Below are 13,842 nucleotides of genomic sequence, written 5' to 3'. Positions count from 1 at the left end.
CTGGGAATTACTCATCTAACATAACTGAAACCTGGTACCCTTTGACCAATTTTCAAAGATTCAACTCATCCTCTAAAAAGGGTGATGAGACAGGCACCTGCATGGCTCAGTTGGTTAAGCAACTGCCTTCGGTTCAGGTCATGATCCTGGAATCCCAGGATCAAGTCCCACATCAGGCCCTCTGCTCATCAGGGAGCTGGCTTCTCCCTCTGCCCCTTGCCCCTTTCATGCGTGCTCTCTCTCTCTCTCTCTCTCTCTCAAATAAATAAAATCTTTTTAAAAAAAGGGGGGTGATGAGAATTCTAAAGGCTCTGAGATTTTGCCTTCCTTTCAGGCTAATGAGTATAGGCCTGACATGGTTTTACAGATGATAGTTAAAGACCTGCTACTCTTGGGTCAGATGCAATGGACTTTTACTCAGAGCACAGGAAGTCTCAGGGGGTTTCATGTTGGCATTGCTTGCCCTTGTCCTCGAGTGCTCGGGTAAAAATAGTCCACGTAGTGCATTTGTGTAATAGCTGAGGAACCCTGAACTTAGGGAACCTCAATTTTTTTTTTTTTTTTACAATGAGCTGCCAGGAAATCTGCCCTCTTCCCTGGAGAGAGACTTGCTTTGTTCAACAAATCATAAGCAAATCTGTTCCTTAATCCATACATAGACACAGTGTCTTCCAAGGCTGGTCACTAAACAAAGGTCCTTGGAAGGATTGTCCAGAACAGAAGGCCAGCTAGTGGCTCTGCTCACAAGACATGGTAGATATGGAGAAGACCCACAGAAAATGATCTCACCTAGGGACTGAACTTATCTCTCCTTCTGCCAGTGGGACACAAGCTTACCTATTTTTGCACACCCTCATTAAACACTGGATGGTACAGATTTTTATATTTTACATTTTTATAATTGAATGGGAAAGCAAAAATGTTTTCTCCTTGCAATTTGCCTTTATATAACTAGTGAGCTAAGTGAGCATCTTTTCATGTTTGTGTGATTTACTTGTGAATTGCTAATACTGTATGATGCCTGTTATTTGCCCCTTATTTTATTATTTTCTTGTATTTATCTTATTATATTTTCAAGATATTAATATTTTCCTGGTTTATATTAAGGCATCACTTGGTTCTTTTATGTGTGGCGGTTTCCTTCGTACAGTTATTTTAAATTTGTATGTGATCCATTCTATGATGCATTGGGGGGACATTATAGAATTTTATAGTCTTAGTAGTTAAAAAGCATTTAGGGGAGCTGCCAAATGAGATTTAAGTATATCTTCTGATTTTTCTTTTGAATTTTTCTCTCTTCAATTTATTTAGATTTTTTCCTAACCATTTTTAAAAGATTTTATTTATTTGAGAGAGAGATAGAGAGAGAGAGCAGGGGAAGGGACAGAGGTGGGAGGGAAAGGAAGAGGGAATGAATCCCAAGCAGACTTGTTGCTGAGTGCAGGGCCCAACGTGGGGCTCCATCTCACAACCCTCATAACCTGAGCTAAAATCAAGAGTCAGATTCTTAACTGACTGAGCCAGCCAGGTGCCCCACCTAACCAGTTTTTTTTTTTTTAAACATAGTTGTAGTCCTGGGACGCCTGGGTGGCTCGGTTGGTTGGGCAGCTGCCTTCGGCTCGGGTCATGATCCCGGCGTCCTGGGATCGAGTCCCGCATAGGGCTCCTTGCTCGGCGGGGAGCCTGCTTCTCCCTCTGCCTCTGCCTGCCTCTCTGTCTGCCTGTGCTCGCTCTCTCTCCCTCTCTCTCTGACAAATAAATAAATAAAATCTTAAAAAAAAAACATAGTTGTAGTCCTGTAAAAGAAGTAGGAAGATGTTTTCAATTTAGAAATAACAAAGTAGGGGCACCTAGGTGGCTCAGTGAGTTAAGCCTCTGCCTTTGGCTCAGGTCTTGATCTCAGGGTCCTGGGATCAAGCCCCACATGGGGCTCTCTGCTCAGCAGGGAGCCTGCTTCCTTCTCTCTCTCTCTCTGCCTGCCTCTCTGCCTATTTGTGATGTCTGTCTGTCAAATAAATAAATAAAATCTTTAAAAAAGGAAAGAGCAATACCAAAATACAAGATGCCAAGATAAGAACTGAATAACATTAGAAATTTTTTTCCAAACTGAGTGTTCCATGAAACTTCACAGTTAACAATAGAACATCAGACACCCTGAGAAGTTCCGTAGGAGAAAAAATATTTAATGTGATTTAACTGGACATATATGAAATTTTGTTGGACTAAAGAACTTTTTAAAAATTCTATATAATATCTTACGACATCTTGTGGGAGGCTGTTGGTCAATGGAGGGACTGAGAGGCAACCTCATTAATCATTAAAAGCAGGGTCCCTGAAGCCAAACTGCGCTGAGTTACTTACTACTCGGGCATGTGAATTAACTTCTCTAGGCCTCAGCTTTCTCATCTATAAAATGGGGGTATTAGAACTTATTTAGTGAAGGAGTTCTAAGGATTAGTTGAGCTACTTAAGTGTTAGTCATTACTGTGAAACATTCCACTCTTGGAACATTGCTATAAAGCTGCTAATATAATTGGCCTCCCAATTAATGTTCAGAGAATCAATAACATTGTGAAATTTAAAAAAAAAATTGAGGGGCACCCGGGTGGCTCAGTGGGTTAAGTCTGCCTTCGGCTCAGGTCATGATCCCAGAGTCCTGGGATTGAGTCCCACATCAGGCTCCTGGCTCAGCAGTGAGTCTTCTTCTCTGACACCCCCCCACTCATGTTCTCTCACTGGCTTACTCACTTTCTGTCTCAAATAATCTTTAAAAAAAATAATTCAACTACTGCACTACCATTGAATGTGCCACACAGTTGTCCATGTAGGAAAAAACTGCGCTACTGAAAAAAAATGCATGTGATTCCATACCACCGGCCCTTGAGTCTTTCATCGTGAAAAGAACTATTTATTTCACTCCCCACGGCATCTTTATCTCTGTGGTCTTTGACAGACACGTGGATTCTTGCTGGCTCAGCCATTTGAAAGGCACTCCCAGGTGCATTTTGCATGTGCTGTTTCACGTGTATCCTGAGCATCTCTAAGTGTGCCAGAAATCTCCCACACTGTTGTGTTGTCACACAGTGACAAACAAGAAGCTGATTTTATTTTTATTAATTTCATTCTAAGAGCCCTTCCAGAAATAGTTCACTTTTAGAGCTGCATTTTAAGTACTTCTTAATAGGCTGTGTTCAACTCTTTCCTTTGACTAAAATATCAATCGGTATTATATTTCAGTGTGTTGCTCAGAACATATTTGTGGAGCATAACAAATAGCATGGAGGACATGGGGAGTTAGAGAGGAGAAGGGAGTTGGGGGAAATTGGAAGGGGAGATGAACCATGAGAGGCTATGGACTCTGAAAAACAATTTGAGGGTTTTGAAGGGGCGGGGGATGGGAGGTCAGGGTACCAGGTGGTGGGTATTATAGAGGGCACGGATTGCATGGAGCACTGTGTGTGGTGCAAAAATAATGAATACTGTTATGCTGAACACTCATATAAAAAATAAATTTAAAAAAACAAAAAAAATGCTTTAAAAAAACGATGCCTTTTGGTGATGCTGTGAGAATTTTTTGAAGATTTTGTTTTTTAGAGAGAGAGGTGGGGGACGGGTCGAGGGAGAGGGAGAGGATCTCAAGCAGACTCTGCACTGAGCACAGAGCCCAATGCAGGGCCTGATCCCACGATCCTGAGATCATGACCTGTGCCAGAATTGGGAGTCAGATGCTTAACGACTGAGCACACAGGCGCCCCTAGAATTTTTTGTTATTGTGTCTTTTCTGGTGCTCAGTAGTTAATGATCTGTCCTAAGCTGCCTTTGCTTAAAGGCAAAAGAATGACTTAGAAACATTTTTGTCATCTTTTTAAATAGTTTAGCTCAGTTTGGCAAGGCTGCTGGGCAGAGAGGGGAAAATTCACATCTGAAATGTTCACGGAAAGATTTCTGTTTAAGTGAATGTATTGAAAAATAAAACAAAAATGGATTTCTTCTGATCAGACTAGTGTTTTACTAGGCATGTTTAACTAAATAATAATAATAATAGAATTCGATATTAAAAGGCACTGGTGATTGTTTCACTCTTATTTCTCACCTGGTGAAAGTGTGTAGGGGGCAAAGGATTCTCCAGAAGGATCTTTGAACTAGCTGAAAAGAGGCATTAAACAATTATAGAGATTTAGGTGAATTCATCCCAGCCCAGATGCTGTCCTCCAACGGCTCAGAAATTTCCTTTGGTTGGTGTACAGAGAACGGATTAGACATAGGTTCAAACACAACGAAACACAGAGTGTCCCATTAGCAGGGCCCAGGTATCCACTCCCCAGAAAGAGAGCTCTATGGCAAGCCAATTTACAATCAGTGATGTCCAGGAGGAAGTGAAATCCAATGAAGAGGAAATGGAAATGGTTTTATGATTTGCGTGATTAATGTCATGAAATTTGCTAGATGGAGGCCCCATCACTCAACATGGACCATGCATGACAGGGAATAAATGGGTTACCTTCGTTTTGAGGCCCAAGTGCTTTCCTTTTGGTCAGCGCCTGGATGGACATCATGGGCATCTAGCTCCTTAGCTCTCCTTTGTCTGTGCCCAGGCTCACCATCTCCTCTTCCTCACCCCATCTTTCTCCAGAAGGACTATTATCAGTTAGATTCCGTGTTACTAAATTAAAATCACAATTCAGTCCTACCTCCTGGAGGAAACACCCTCATTTTCTAGATAAAATTTTAGCTCCTTCTAATCTCCTTGGCCACTCATATATAAATCCATTCTGTTCAGTCTTAGTACGGATGAGTAAAAATCTATTAGGGCTAATTTTGTTAACGAAACTTTCCCAGGGCCATTTCCTTTCCTTTATATCCTTGTATGATTTCATATCTTCTCTGTCACTTTCAGAGGCTACCTTGAGGTGTTACTGCCCTCCCTCCTTTTATTCTCCAACGATTTGCATTTACGATCCATGGCAAGGATAGCCATAAGCTTCAACTCAAACATTTGGTGGCTCCTATCCTCTTGAATAACTTCTAATTACAATTCTACAGAATATTCACACAGGGCATTCAAATCTGAGATTTCAAATATAAAATACATTCTAGGGGTGTCTGGGTGACTCAGTGGGTTAAAGCCTCTGCCTTCGGCTCAGGTCATGATCTCAGGGTCCTGGGATTGAGCCCCACATTGGCCTCTCTGCTCAGCAAGGAGCCTGCTCCCCCTCCACCCCCCTCCGCCTGCCTCTCTACTTGTGATGTCTGTCTGTCAAATAAATAAATAAAATCTTTAAAAACATACATTCTAAGTGAACCTGTCTGTAATGGTAGCATTTTCATCCATGAGTTCCAAGTGGCTTTTCCATTTCAGTGAGACCAGATGTACAACGAAAGGGGTGGAAAAACCAGTTGTGTTCTTCATCTGAGGAGACCACAGTTGCCGAGGAAAACCAAACCGTTAACCTTTCTGAAGGCCCCCTTTGCTCTAACCTTGTTGCTTCCTATTCACGTCAACTTGGGACTCTCAGATCTCTGCTGCTTCTAGGATTTTGAAGATGGAGGAAAGGCCTGGAGTCCATCTGGAAAGTCTGTACTGACCAGGGCAGTTTTCTCAGAGGGGGCTAGCTCCTGACCTATCAGAAGAATTTCAGTTCTGAGTTATTTCAGCCAAGTTATGGTTTGGTATACAACGTATAGAACAAACACCTAGGGACTTTGGAAAGTTAGGCTTTGGACAAGACGCTGTCCTTTCTGATCTCCTGAGATTTTGATGTCAGCCTAGCCTTGTGGCAACTGGGAGGCCCCAAAGCAGCCTTTGGGTATCTAGTTATGCTTGGAAACCTAGCTATAATCAAGCAAACGAAGTGCAACTTGCACATAGACTCTAATTCATAGACCTGGGAGGGCGATTGAGGGACTCTGTCAGGGGAGAAGGCCGTAGGCCTAGAATCTTCATTCTTATGGGGATGTACAGAGAGACTCTATCTACCAAGCTAGTAAAAGAATGTGCTCAAGAGTTAGGGTGAAGAACAAGGCCCGGTGAGCTTCTTATGTTGGTAAGGGGAAGTTTTGGAACAGCTATTTTGTGGTATGTAATAGATACCTTGAATAATTCACATATATGTATCATGAGATATAGTCATCCTGACAGTAAAACATTATCCAATATGGTTGAAGTTCCTGCATTCTCTTGGATCGTACCTCCGAATTCTCCTTGAAATCCCTTGTATCGATACTACAAATGTATATATTCCTAAATTAGACATAATGTTGCTACAGTTTTTTTCTTTCACATATATGCTGTCATTCTGCATGAAGTCTTCTGTAACTTGATTTTTTTTTCATTCATTGCTAAGGTTGTAGGAAACATTCCAAGGGATACATGTAGCACTGGTTCATATTTGTTTTCATAATCATATTTGTTTTGCCAGCAGTGCTTTTCATGCAATCATCCCAGCTGTGGGGAAGAAGGGAAGCAATAGGGGGGAGGCAGTTAAGGAACAGTCTAGACTGTGCACTTGGTGTCCCACAGTGGTGACTCAGTTCACCCATGGGTCAGCTGGAAGGGTGGTAGCGGGACCTAGCTAGTAAAGGAAACTAATTATAAGGCAGAAAAGCTGAATTTGCACAGAGAACCTGGAATCAACTAAATATAAATAATATTTCATGATAATAAGCCATGAAATAAAAAATAATTTATTAAATAAATTACTTAATGATTGCCTGCTTATGATTAACATTTTTTTTGAGTTAAGTATATCACTATTTCAAACAGTAGACACTGTGTGTGCTCTTCAGGAAATGGCCTAATTAATTTTCCTACCTAGTTTTTCTCTCCTTTGTCTTCTCTGTCTTCCCTGGGTTTTCTGGATTCTGCCCCAGCAGATATGATTCCTGCTCTGTGCTATTCTGAAGGATTGGCTTTTGTCACCATTGGTGAAACTTAGCTGCCCCCAGACCAGACACTATAGCAAAGGCTTTGGTGATCTTTCTGGGTTAGAACAATAAAGACTTCCTTGGAATGTAATCCCAGTGGTGTCTCTTTTCTGTGTAGCCCGGAAGAATACTTGATTAGCATCCAGAATTGTGGATATCAATTTTCCTGGAAGATTCGACCACCGCTGTTCAGAGCTGCTATTGGAATACCATGTCTAAGAACTCGGAGTTTATCAATCTGTCATTTCTGTTAGATCATGAGAAGGAAATGATCCTGGGAGTCTTAAAGAGAGATGAATACTTGAAAAAAGTGGAGGACAAGAGAATAAGGTAATATATTTTTTAAAAATTTTTTCTGCTTTTCTTGACTACTGTCTCTTTGAAGCAGGTTAGATCAGAAATTGGGCAACTGTGACCATGCTGGAGACAAATGTTGGTCAGTGACATTATGGGTCCCCAGCAGTAGCCCACACATCAGAGAATGTCTTGGATATTTTATCATTAGCTAGACGGGAGGATGGAATCGAGCAGATGATATGGTGCTGATGAGAATGCCATTTGCTAATAATATCATAATAATACCGTTTTTAGGAATTATTTGCTAATAATATAGTAAGCGGTAGTGAAGTAGAAGGCCTGCTCGTGTTTGAATACCAGCTCTGAGATGTATTGTGTGACCTTGTTCAAGTGACTCAGTTTCTCCATGCCTTAGTTCCCTCATCCCTAAAACAAGGATATATAATTGCCCACCTCATAGTGTTGTTGCGAGGATTAAGGGACACAATACATGTGTAGTGCCTGGTACGTAAGTTCACAATTATTTATTTGTAATGCCTTTCTCAGGTCAGTCTTTCTGAGAATTCCTTCCCACCATAGCTGAGAGCAGAAGGGGATCTGGAGAGAGGAAAACTCTCATTTTTACCCCATACATAACCTGAATTTTAAAAAAAATAAGTCTCTGTGTGAGTAATGTTGAGTAGAATGGGCCCAGTTGAGTTTCCCATCCGTTGTAGGCAAGGTTGATATTTAGCTGGATCCCCAGGCATGACCTCACCTGTGTTTCAGCTCACAGCCATTCTGATTGGTTGCACCACCTCTTCCGAACGGTGCGAACATTGTTCTGATTGGTTGTAACACCCATTGGGATGGGTTGCTGCTTGTGCTGGGTTGCTTGTTAAATATATTTGGCTATTCCATCTCACCCCTGACTAGAGGAGCAGAAATAAATAGAGTTCCCTTCTTAGTGAGTACCAGCTGTGCAGCCGGTAGCTTCTGTGTCTTACATGTCTCCCAAAACTGTGATCATTTTGACCACAACGCTGTGAAACTGGAAGTCAACCATAAGGAAAATTCCACAAACGTAAGGAAACATAAGGAAAAGACCATTTCCACAAACATAAGGAAAAGACCACAAAAAGCTTAAGTTTATTGTATTTCATTTTTTATTGAGGAGAAAACTTGTCATATGGTTATCTTCTTATGTTGCAAATATATTCAGTGTGCTTAAAGGAACTAGGATCCTAGAATTGGAAATACATTGAAATAGTCTCGATTGATGCTTACTTCATAGTTAAGAGCCCAGAACTTTTATTTCCATCCTTCATAAGAATTCAAGCAATCTTAAAGGAAGAAAGGCTTGGATGAAAATTATTGCAGTTTTTCTAGGCCTGGAATTCAGGTTAAGGCAGTGAATGATTTTTAAAGATATCAGAAATGATTTTTTTTGGCATTTGTATTCCAGTCACGAAAAGTGACTAAATTTCCTAATGTGCTGCAAAAAGTTATATTGTTTATGGGAGGTGAGGTACTAGCTGGTAACTGATGACATGCCCGGGGGAATTAAAAATCACTCTACTCAGGAGAACACAATTTTAATAGCCGCAGCCTCAGAAACACCGAAGTACAATGAATACGAATTTCTTCAGAAAGTTTGCTTCTATCATTCCCAATACCTTTCCCTAATAATCTTTTACACTCTTTTTCCCCTTTCCTGTTTCTTCCGTTGTCCTTTTCCCTTATTCTCTGTAAAGAAATTTAGTGGACTGTGTAACATACAACAGAGCTATTGCGAATGAAGTTGTTGATTTCCTGGTTCTTCAAACTTATTTGAGGAAAGCAAAAGAAAGTCTCTGATAGACCCAAGTGATACCTTTATAGAAAATACATTTTTTAAAGCTGCTGTATGTTCTTCTCATCTTTAATAAAAATAGTGGCTAATATTTTATTGAGGTTTTTTTTTCCCTGTACCAACTGTATTAAATATGTTGTCTCTTTTTGTTCTCAGCTACCAACATAGGAACCCAGGCCAGATGACTTGGGTTCTGTCACTCTTAACAGTTTTGTATATTGAGAAGCCACACCGAAGTGAGTGGTGTGGTGTTTTGGGTACGTGTTGTTGAATCACAAGCCACGTTTTTTGATTCACATCTCAGTCACACCGTGAAGTCTTTCTGTCAGTTTAGATAGGTTGTTTCCATGGATAAATCTAGTTCCCTCATTTGACAAAACAGAAATAATAGCATTAGGCACCTCATAAGATTGTTGTAGGGATTAAATAAACTAATACTATCAAGGGCTTAGAAGAATGCTGGCATACAGCAAGTACTTAATAATTGCTGGCTAGAATCATCGGCCCTATTGTTGGTATGTGTTGTAGTGAACACTAGCAGTGCTCTACTGAGCTCCACTCAGGTCCCTTGTGGGTCTGTGCTCTCGTCTCCCAGTTTTCACACGTGTACTGCTAAGGATGGTGTCTAGTACCTTCTTTAGAGGACTACCCTTGGGGGACTAGTGTTGGCGGTAGGGCTAGAGAGCCACAAGTACCAGGCAAACTGGAGTTTCTGTCCCTGCTGGGCAGTCCCAAGCCAATGGCTGACAGCCTTTGCCGTGGAGCTTCTGTCTCACAGTTTCTGCTGGAATCATGCTGAGATGGGACTTCCCCTAAAGACCACACCCTCACTTAGCCCCTCCCCCCTTTTCTCTCCTGTCTCCGCCCTTTCCTTCTGTGTTCCTCCTAAGGGTACTCCATAAGTCGCTTGCACACAAATCTACATTCCAGAGTTAGCTTTTGGAAAAGCCAACCAAGAAGTTTGCCAGACCAAACAGGGATCTTAATTACTGTTGTGGTGATTGTTTTTACCGTGTTATAGAAGTGTAGGTTGATATTTTGTCAGTGTCCAGAGGAAGTGAAATTAATTATGAATAAGAAACTGAAGGAATGGTTTTCACAGAAGAGCTAACGCTTGAGCTTGGCCTTGAAATGTGAAAAAGATTTGACATTGGCAATTACCTGTCAACTGTGTTTTAGCTGTTTACCATGAACCACAAAACTGCCTTCAGAGTCTGCTAATGAGTTTCAGAAGGAAATGGAAGACCAAGAAAAGTTTTAAGAATTAGGATGATTACAGAGAAGTAAGTGATATGGAAAGTAAGTCAACAAGACTTTGGAAAGCAGTGAATTTATTGTTTCTTTGTGTGTTTATTCACTGCAGTAGGTTATTCTTAAAAAAGAAACATAGAGGAATGTCAAAATTGTGTTGAATCAATGCTTTAGGCCCGATGCCTGGCTGTGCACTACAGCCCATGTAGCCCCAAAGTGTGGCATTAATTAAAACGAGATTGGTCTCTGGGTGTTCCTGAAGGTGCTCTGCACCCAGAAGGCACATGGCAGGCCTGATAATTACCTCCAGGCGTGAACTATAGTCTGGAAAGAGGTGTCTACCTACTAACAGAGCATTTTAGGTTCACCCAAAATGCTCCGATATATTTATTTTCCTTCAGAACAAGCAGGAAGAAATGGTAGGAGATATCTAGACCCAGGTTTCAGCTATTACAGACTAAGAGTATTTTAAATGTTCTCTGTGAAAAACAAATCACTTTGCTTTAATGATGGCTTTCAGGCAGTCAAAAAAGAGGAAGGAGGTGATGCCAATAAAATCGAGCTACCAACAGTGAATGCAAATGGAAAAAAATAGAGTCTGGAAGCACAAAAAGATCTTTGTTGATCATTTTGTACCTTAGATTTTTCTAACTTTGGAAGAGCTCGCCCTAACATAAAAGAAGACATGGTTCATAGTATCTCCTCCTAAAAAAAAAAAAATCTTACTAACAAAATATTACTCTACCTGATCTTCCACGCCTAAAACCAAACATTGTTAAATGTCTATTTCGTGACTTCGCCTGACTAAGAAATCTTCAGTTTATAATTTTAGCAGTTCATTTGGGCTTTACTCTTACTGAGAAGATGTCATTTCCATTTGGCCACAGTACATGAAAACTTATCTGGACTTAATGTTCTCTTTGGCACCTACTCTTGGGCTTGTCTCAGTAATGAACTCTGCTGGGCTGACAGCATACGTTTCTCTGTTCTTCCTCCCTACACAAATTTCAATTTTCTTCACCTCCAGCAGTGGATTTTTAAAAATTAATTAATCATCCCTTGACTAATAGTCCTCAAACAACTGTCATTGGTTTAGAGGTAGACATAAGGCCAACAGTGACCCACTCAAACATACAGCCCAGTTTCTGGAAGGTTCTCTTTCCCACTGTACATATTCAATGAAACGTGTTATTGCAGTTGCTGTTGAGGATGAAAGCCAGCACAATGACGAAGCTGAGCCAAAACAATGGCAGAGAACTGTTGCCAACATCCTGATGTCCTAGAACCTGCTATACCGCTGGGCTTCTTCTCTAAGCACTGTACTATATTTCCATGTTACTTATAGTGATGTCAGTCTGATTTTCTGTTACATGTAGCCCAAGGCGTCCTATAATCTGTGATTCAGAAGTAATCAACATTTGCTGAGAACTTTCTGTAGGCCAAATGTGTATTTATTATTGGGGTAATAAAGGTGAGCAGAGGGGAGCCTGGGTGGCTCACTTGGTTAAGTGTCTGCCTTCTGATCTCAGGGTCCTGAATGGGCACCTGGGCCCAGCTAAGGATGTGCCCATGGTTACAGCCACCCCTTCTGAAAGCCCAGCCCAGCAGGTGTAGCTGCCTCCAGCCACTGCCTGAGCCCAAAGCACCTGCTGTTCCTGGGAGCTGAGGTCAGCATGGCCTGTGAGGACCCTTCTCCAGCGCCCGCCCTCTCCAAGGCTCTGCTGTCTCTCCATTCCTGTCTCTGTGAGGTTGGACCTCCCAGCTTCACAGAGCACTCCCCTAGTTACACACACACACACACGCATGCACGTACACACTGGCATGGAAACAGGACTGCCCTTGGTGCCTTGGAAACATCCTCCACCGTTGCCTGCTTCTCTCTCTCCCCATCCCCCACTCTTGCACGCATGCTATGTCTCTTTCTCTCTCCAATAAATAAATGAAATATTGAAGAAAAATAAAGGTGAGCAGAGACACAATATTAATGTTTGTTGGACCCAGAAACCTAAAGAAGTTCGCAGTCCTGAATCAGGCTTTATCCATGGTAGAGACCAGAAGTCAGTAAAATTTTTCTGTAATGGGCCAGATAGTAAATACCTTAGGCGTTACTGGGTATATGTTCTATGTGATGATTGTTTCAGTCTGCATTTGTAGTCTGAAAGCAGCAATAAACAACCTGTAAACAAATGGGTATGGGCCACGAAACTATATTTACTAAAACAGGTGGTGGGCTGGATTTGGCTCAAGGGCATAATTTGTTCACCTTTCGTGTTGAAAATACCACCTTGTAGATTTTAGCCTTGTGAATAGCTTATATACCTAAAAGCCCCGATAAGCCACCTTCATTGAGCCACAGGACATTTCTAGTCTAAGAGATGAGAGGGAGTTGGACTGGAACTCACCAGCTATCAGAGATAGAACTCTGGCTTCTGTCTGTGAGGTTAGATGGTCTCACAGGGTCTTGCCATTATGGTCCTGTCATAACTACCAAGGGGTGATTATGCCTTACTCAGTTTCTCATGGTTCATGCTGGAACAGCGGAAATGCAGTTCATTGCCTCTCTAGAAGAACCGTACAGTGCATCCGGAGGTGGGGAAAATTCCAAGAACTAATAGAAGGGTCTGCAGAATTGTTAGGGACAGTTTACAAATTCATTTTCCAGACAAGATAAGAATTATTAATATCCCATTTTACAGATGGGTAAACTGAAGTACCATGTTAAATAACTCATCCCAGTTTGCACAGCTAGTAAGTGGCCCTGCTCTGGTGTATAGCCCCACCGGCTGGTTGCAGAGCTCACATGCCCCTGTTAGGTCAATTTTAACTTCTAGGGGGATATATCTGACCCTTCAGGAGGTCAGGAAAAAAGGGAGTGGTAAACTCTTCACTGCCAGCCAGCCTCACACCAGAGAAGGGATTACTCATTCTCAAGTGATCCTCATTGAATTCCCGTGTCATCTGTATGATTCTGATAGCTGTAGCAACTGAAACTTAATTTGCCTAATAATTTCTCCTAAATAATTTGCCAAACTGGTAAACATCAGCAGTGAGAGTCTCCTGTCCCACGTTGATTCTCTTTCCTCCATGTCGTGACGTTTACGCCATCAGGGCACCTCTTCCGACCCTGTTAGAAGTCCCCCCATCGCCTTCCTCTTGGAGAAATGGAACAAAACAGAGAACATTCCTTCAGCCTGGTGTTTATGGGTAGTTCTGACCTATAAGCTGCGTAACATTATCCAGAGTTGCTCTGACATTTACTGAAGCATCGCTTTTACACAGTGAAAACTGACGGGAGTTCCTCATGCTGTTCTAGTCTTTAGGCTGACTGAAATCCAAGTGCAAGTGTGTTATGTTTTGTTCCGCACAGCTGGCTGTGCTGAGACCACGAAGCAAGCCAGAGCTTAGTGTCGTCAGCAGACCGCCGATCCCAGCCTGGAAACTGACATTCACGTTACGGCTTTTTTTTTTAATGTGGTTGATTCCACCATTTTAGAACAGAATAGGGAAGGAAAGAGAAGGGAGAAACGGAAGGGCCAAGT

General features: G+C 41.7%; 1 protein-coding gene across 7 annotated transcripts in view; it reads left to right on the top strand.

The window, feature by feature from the left end:
* The window catches only part of SYTL5 (synaptotagmin like 5), a 142,679-nt gene that overhangs the window by 18,410 nt on the left and 110,427 nt on the right, over positions 1–13,842 (top strand). For all 7 annotated transcript variants that reach the window (XM_044235506.1, XM_044235509.1, XM_044235511.1 and 4 more), the window contains exon 2: positions 7,043–7,254. In XM_044235506.1, coding sequence (XP_044091441.1) covers positions 7,136–7,254 — 119 coding nt within the window. In that variant the 5' untranslated portion in view covers positions 7,043–7,135. The remainder of the gene's footprint in view (positions 1–7,042; positions 7,255–13,842) is intronic.

Source organism: Neovison vison, chromosome X (assembly GCF_020171115.1).
Source record: "Neovison vison isolate M4711 chromosome X, ASM_NN_V1, whole genome shotgun sequence".
Taxonomy (NCBI): domain Eukaryota; kingdom Metazoa; phylum Chordata; class Mammalia; order Carnivora; family Mustelidae; genus Neogale; species Neogale vison.
This window is presented reverse-complemented; position numbering and strand designations above follow the sequence as displayed.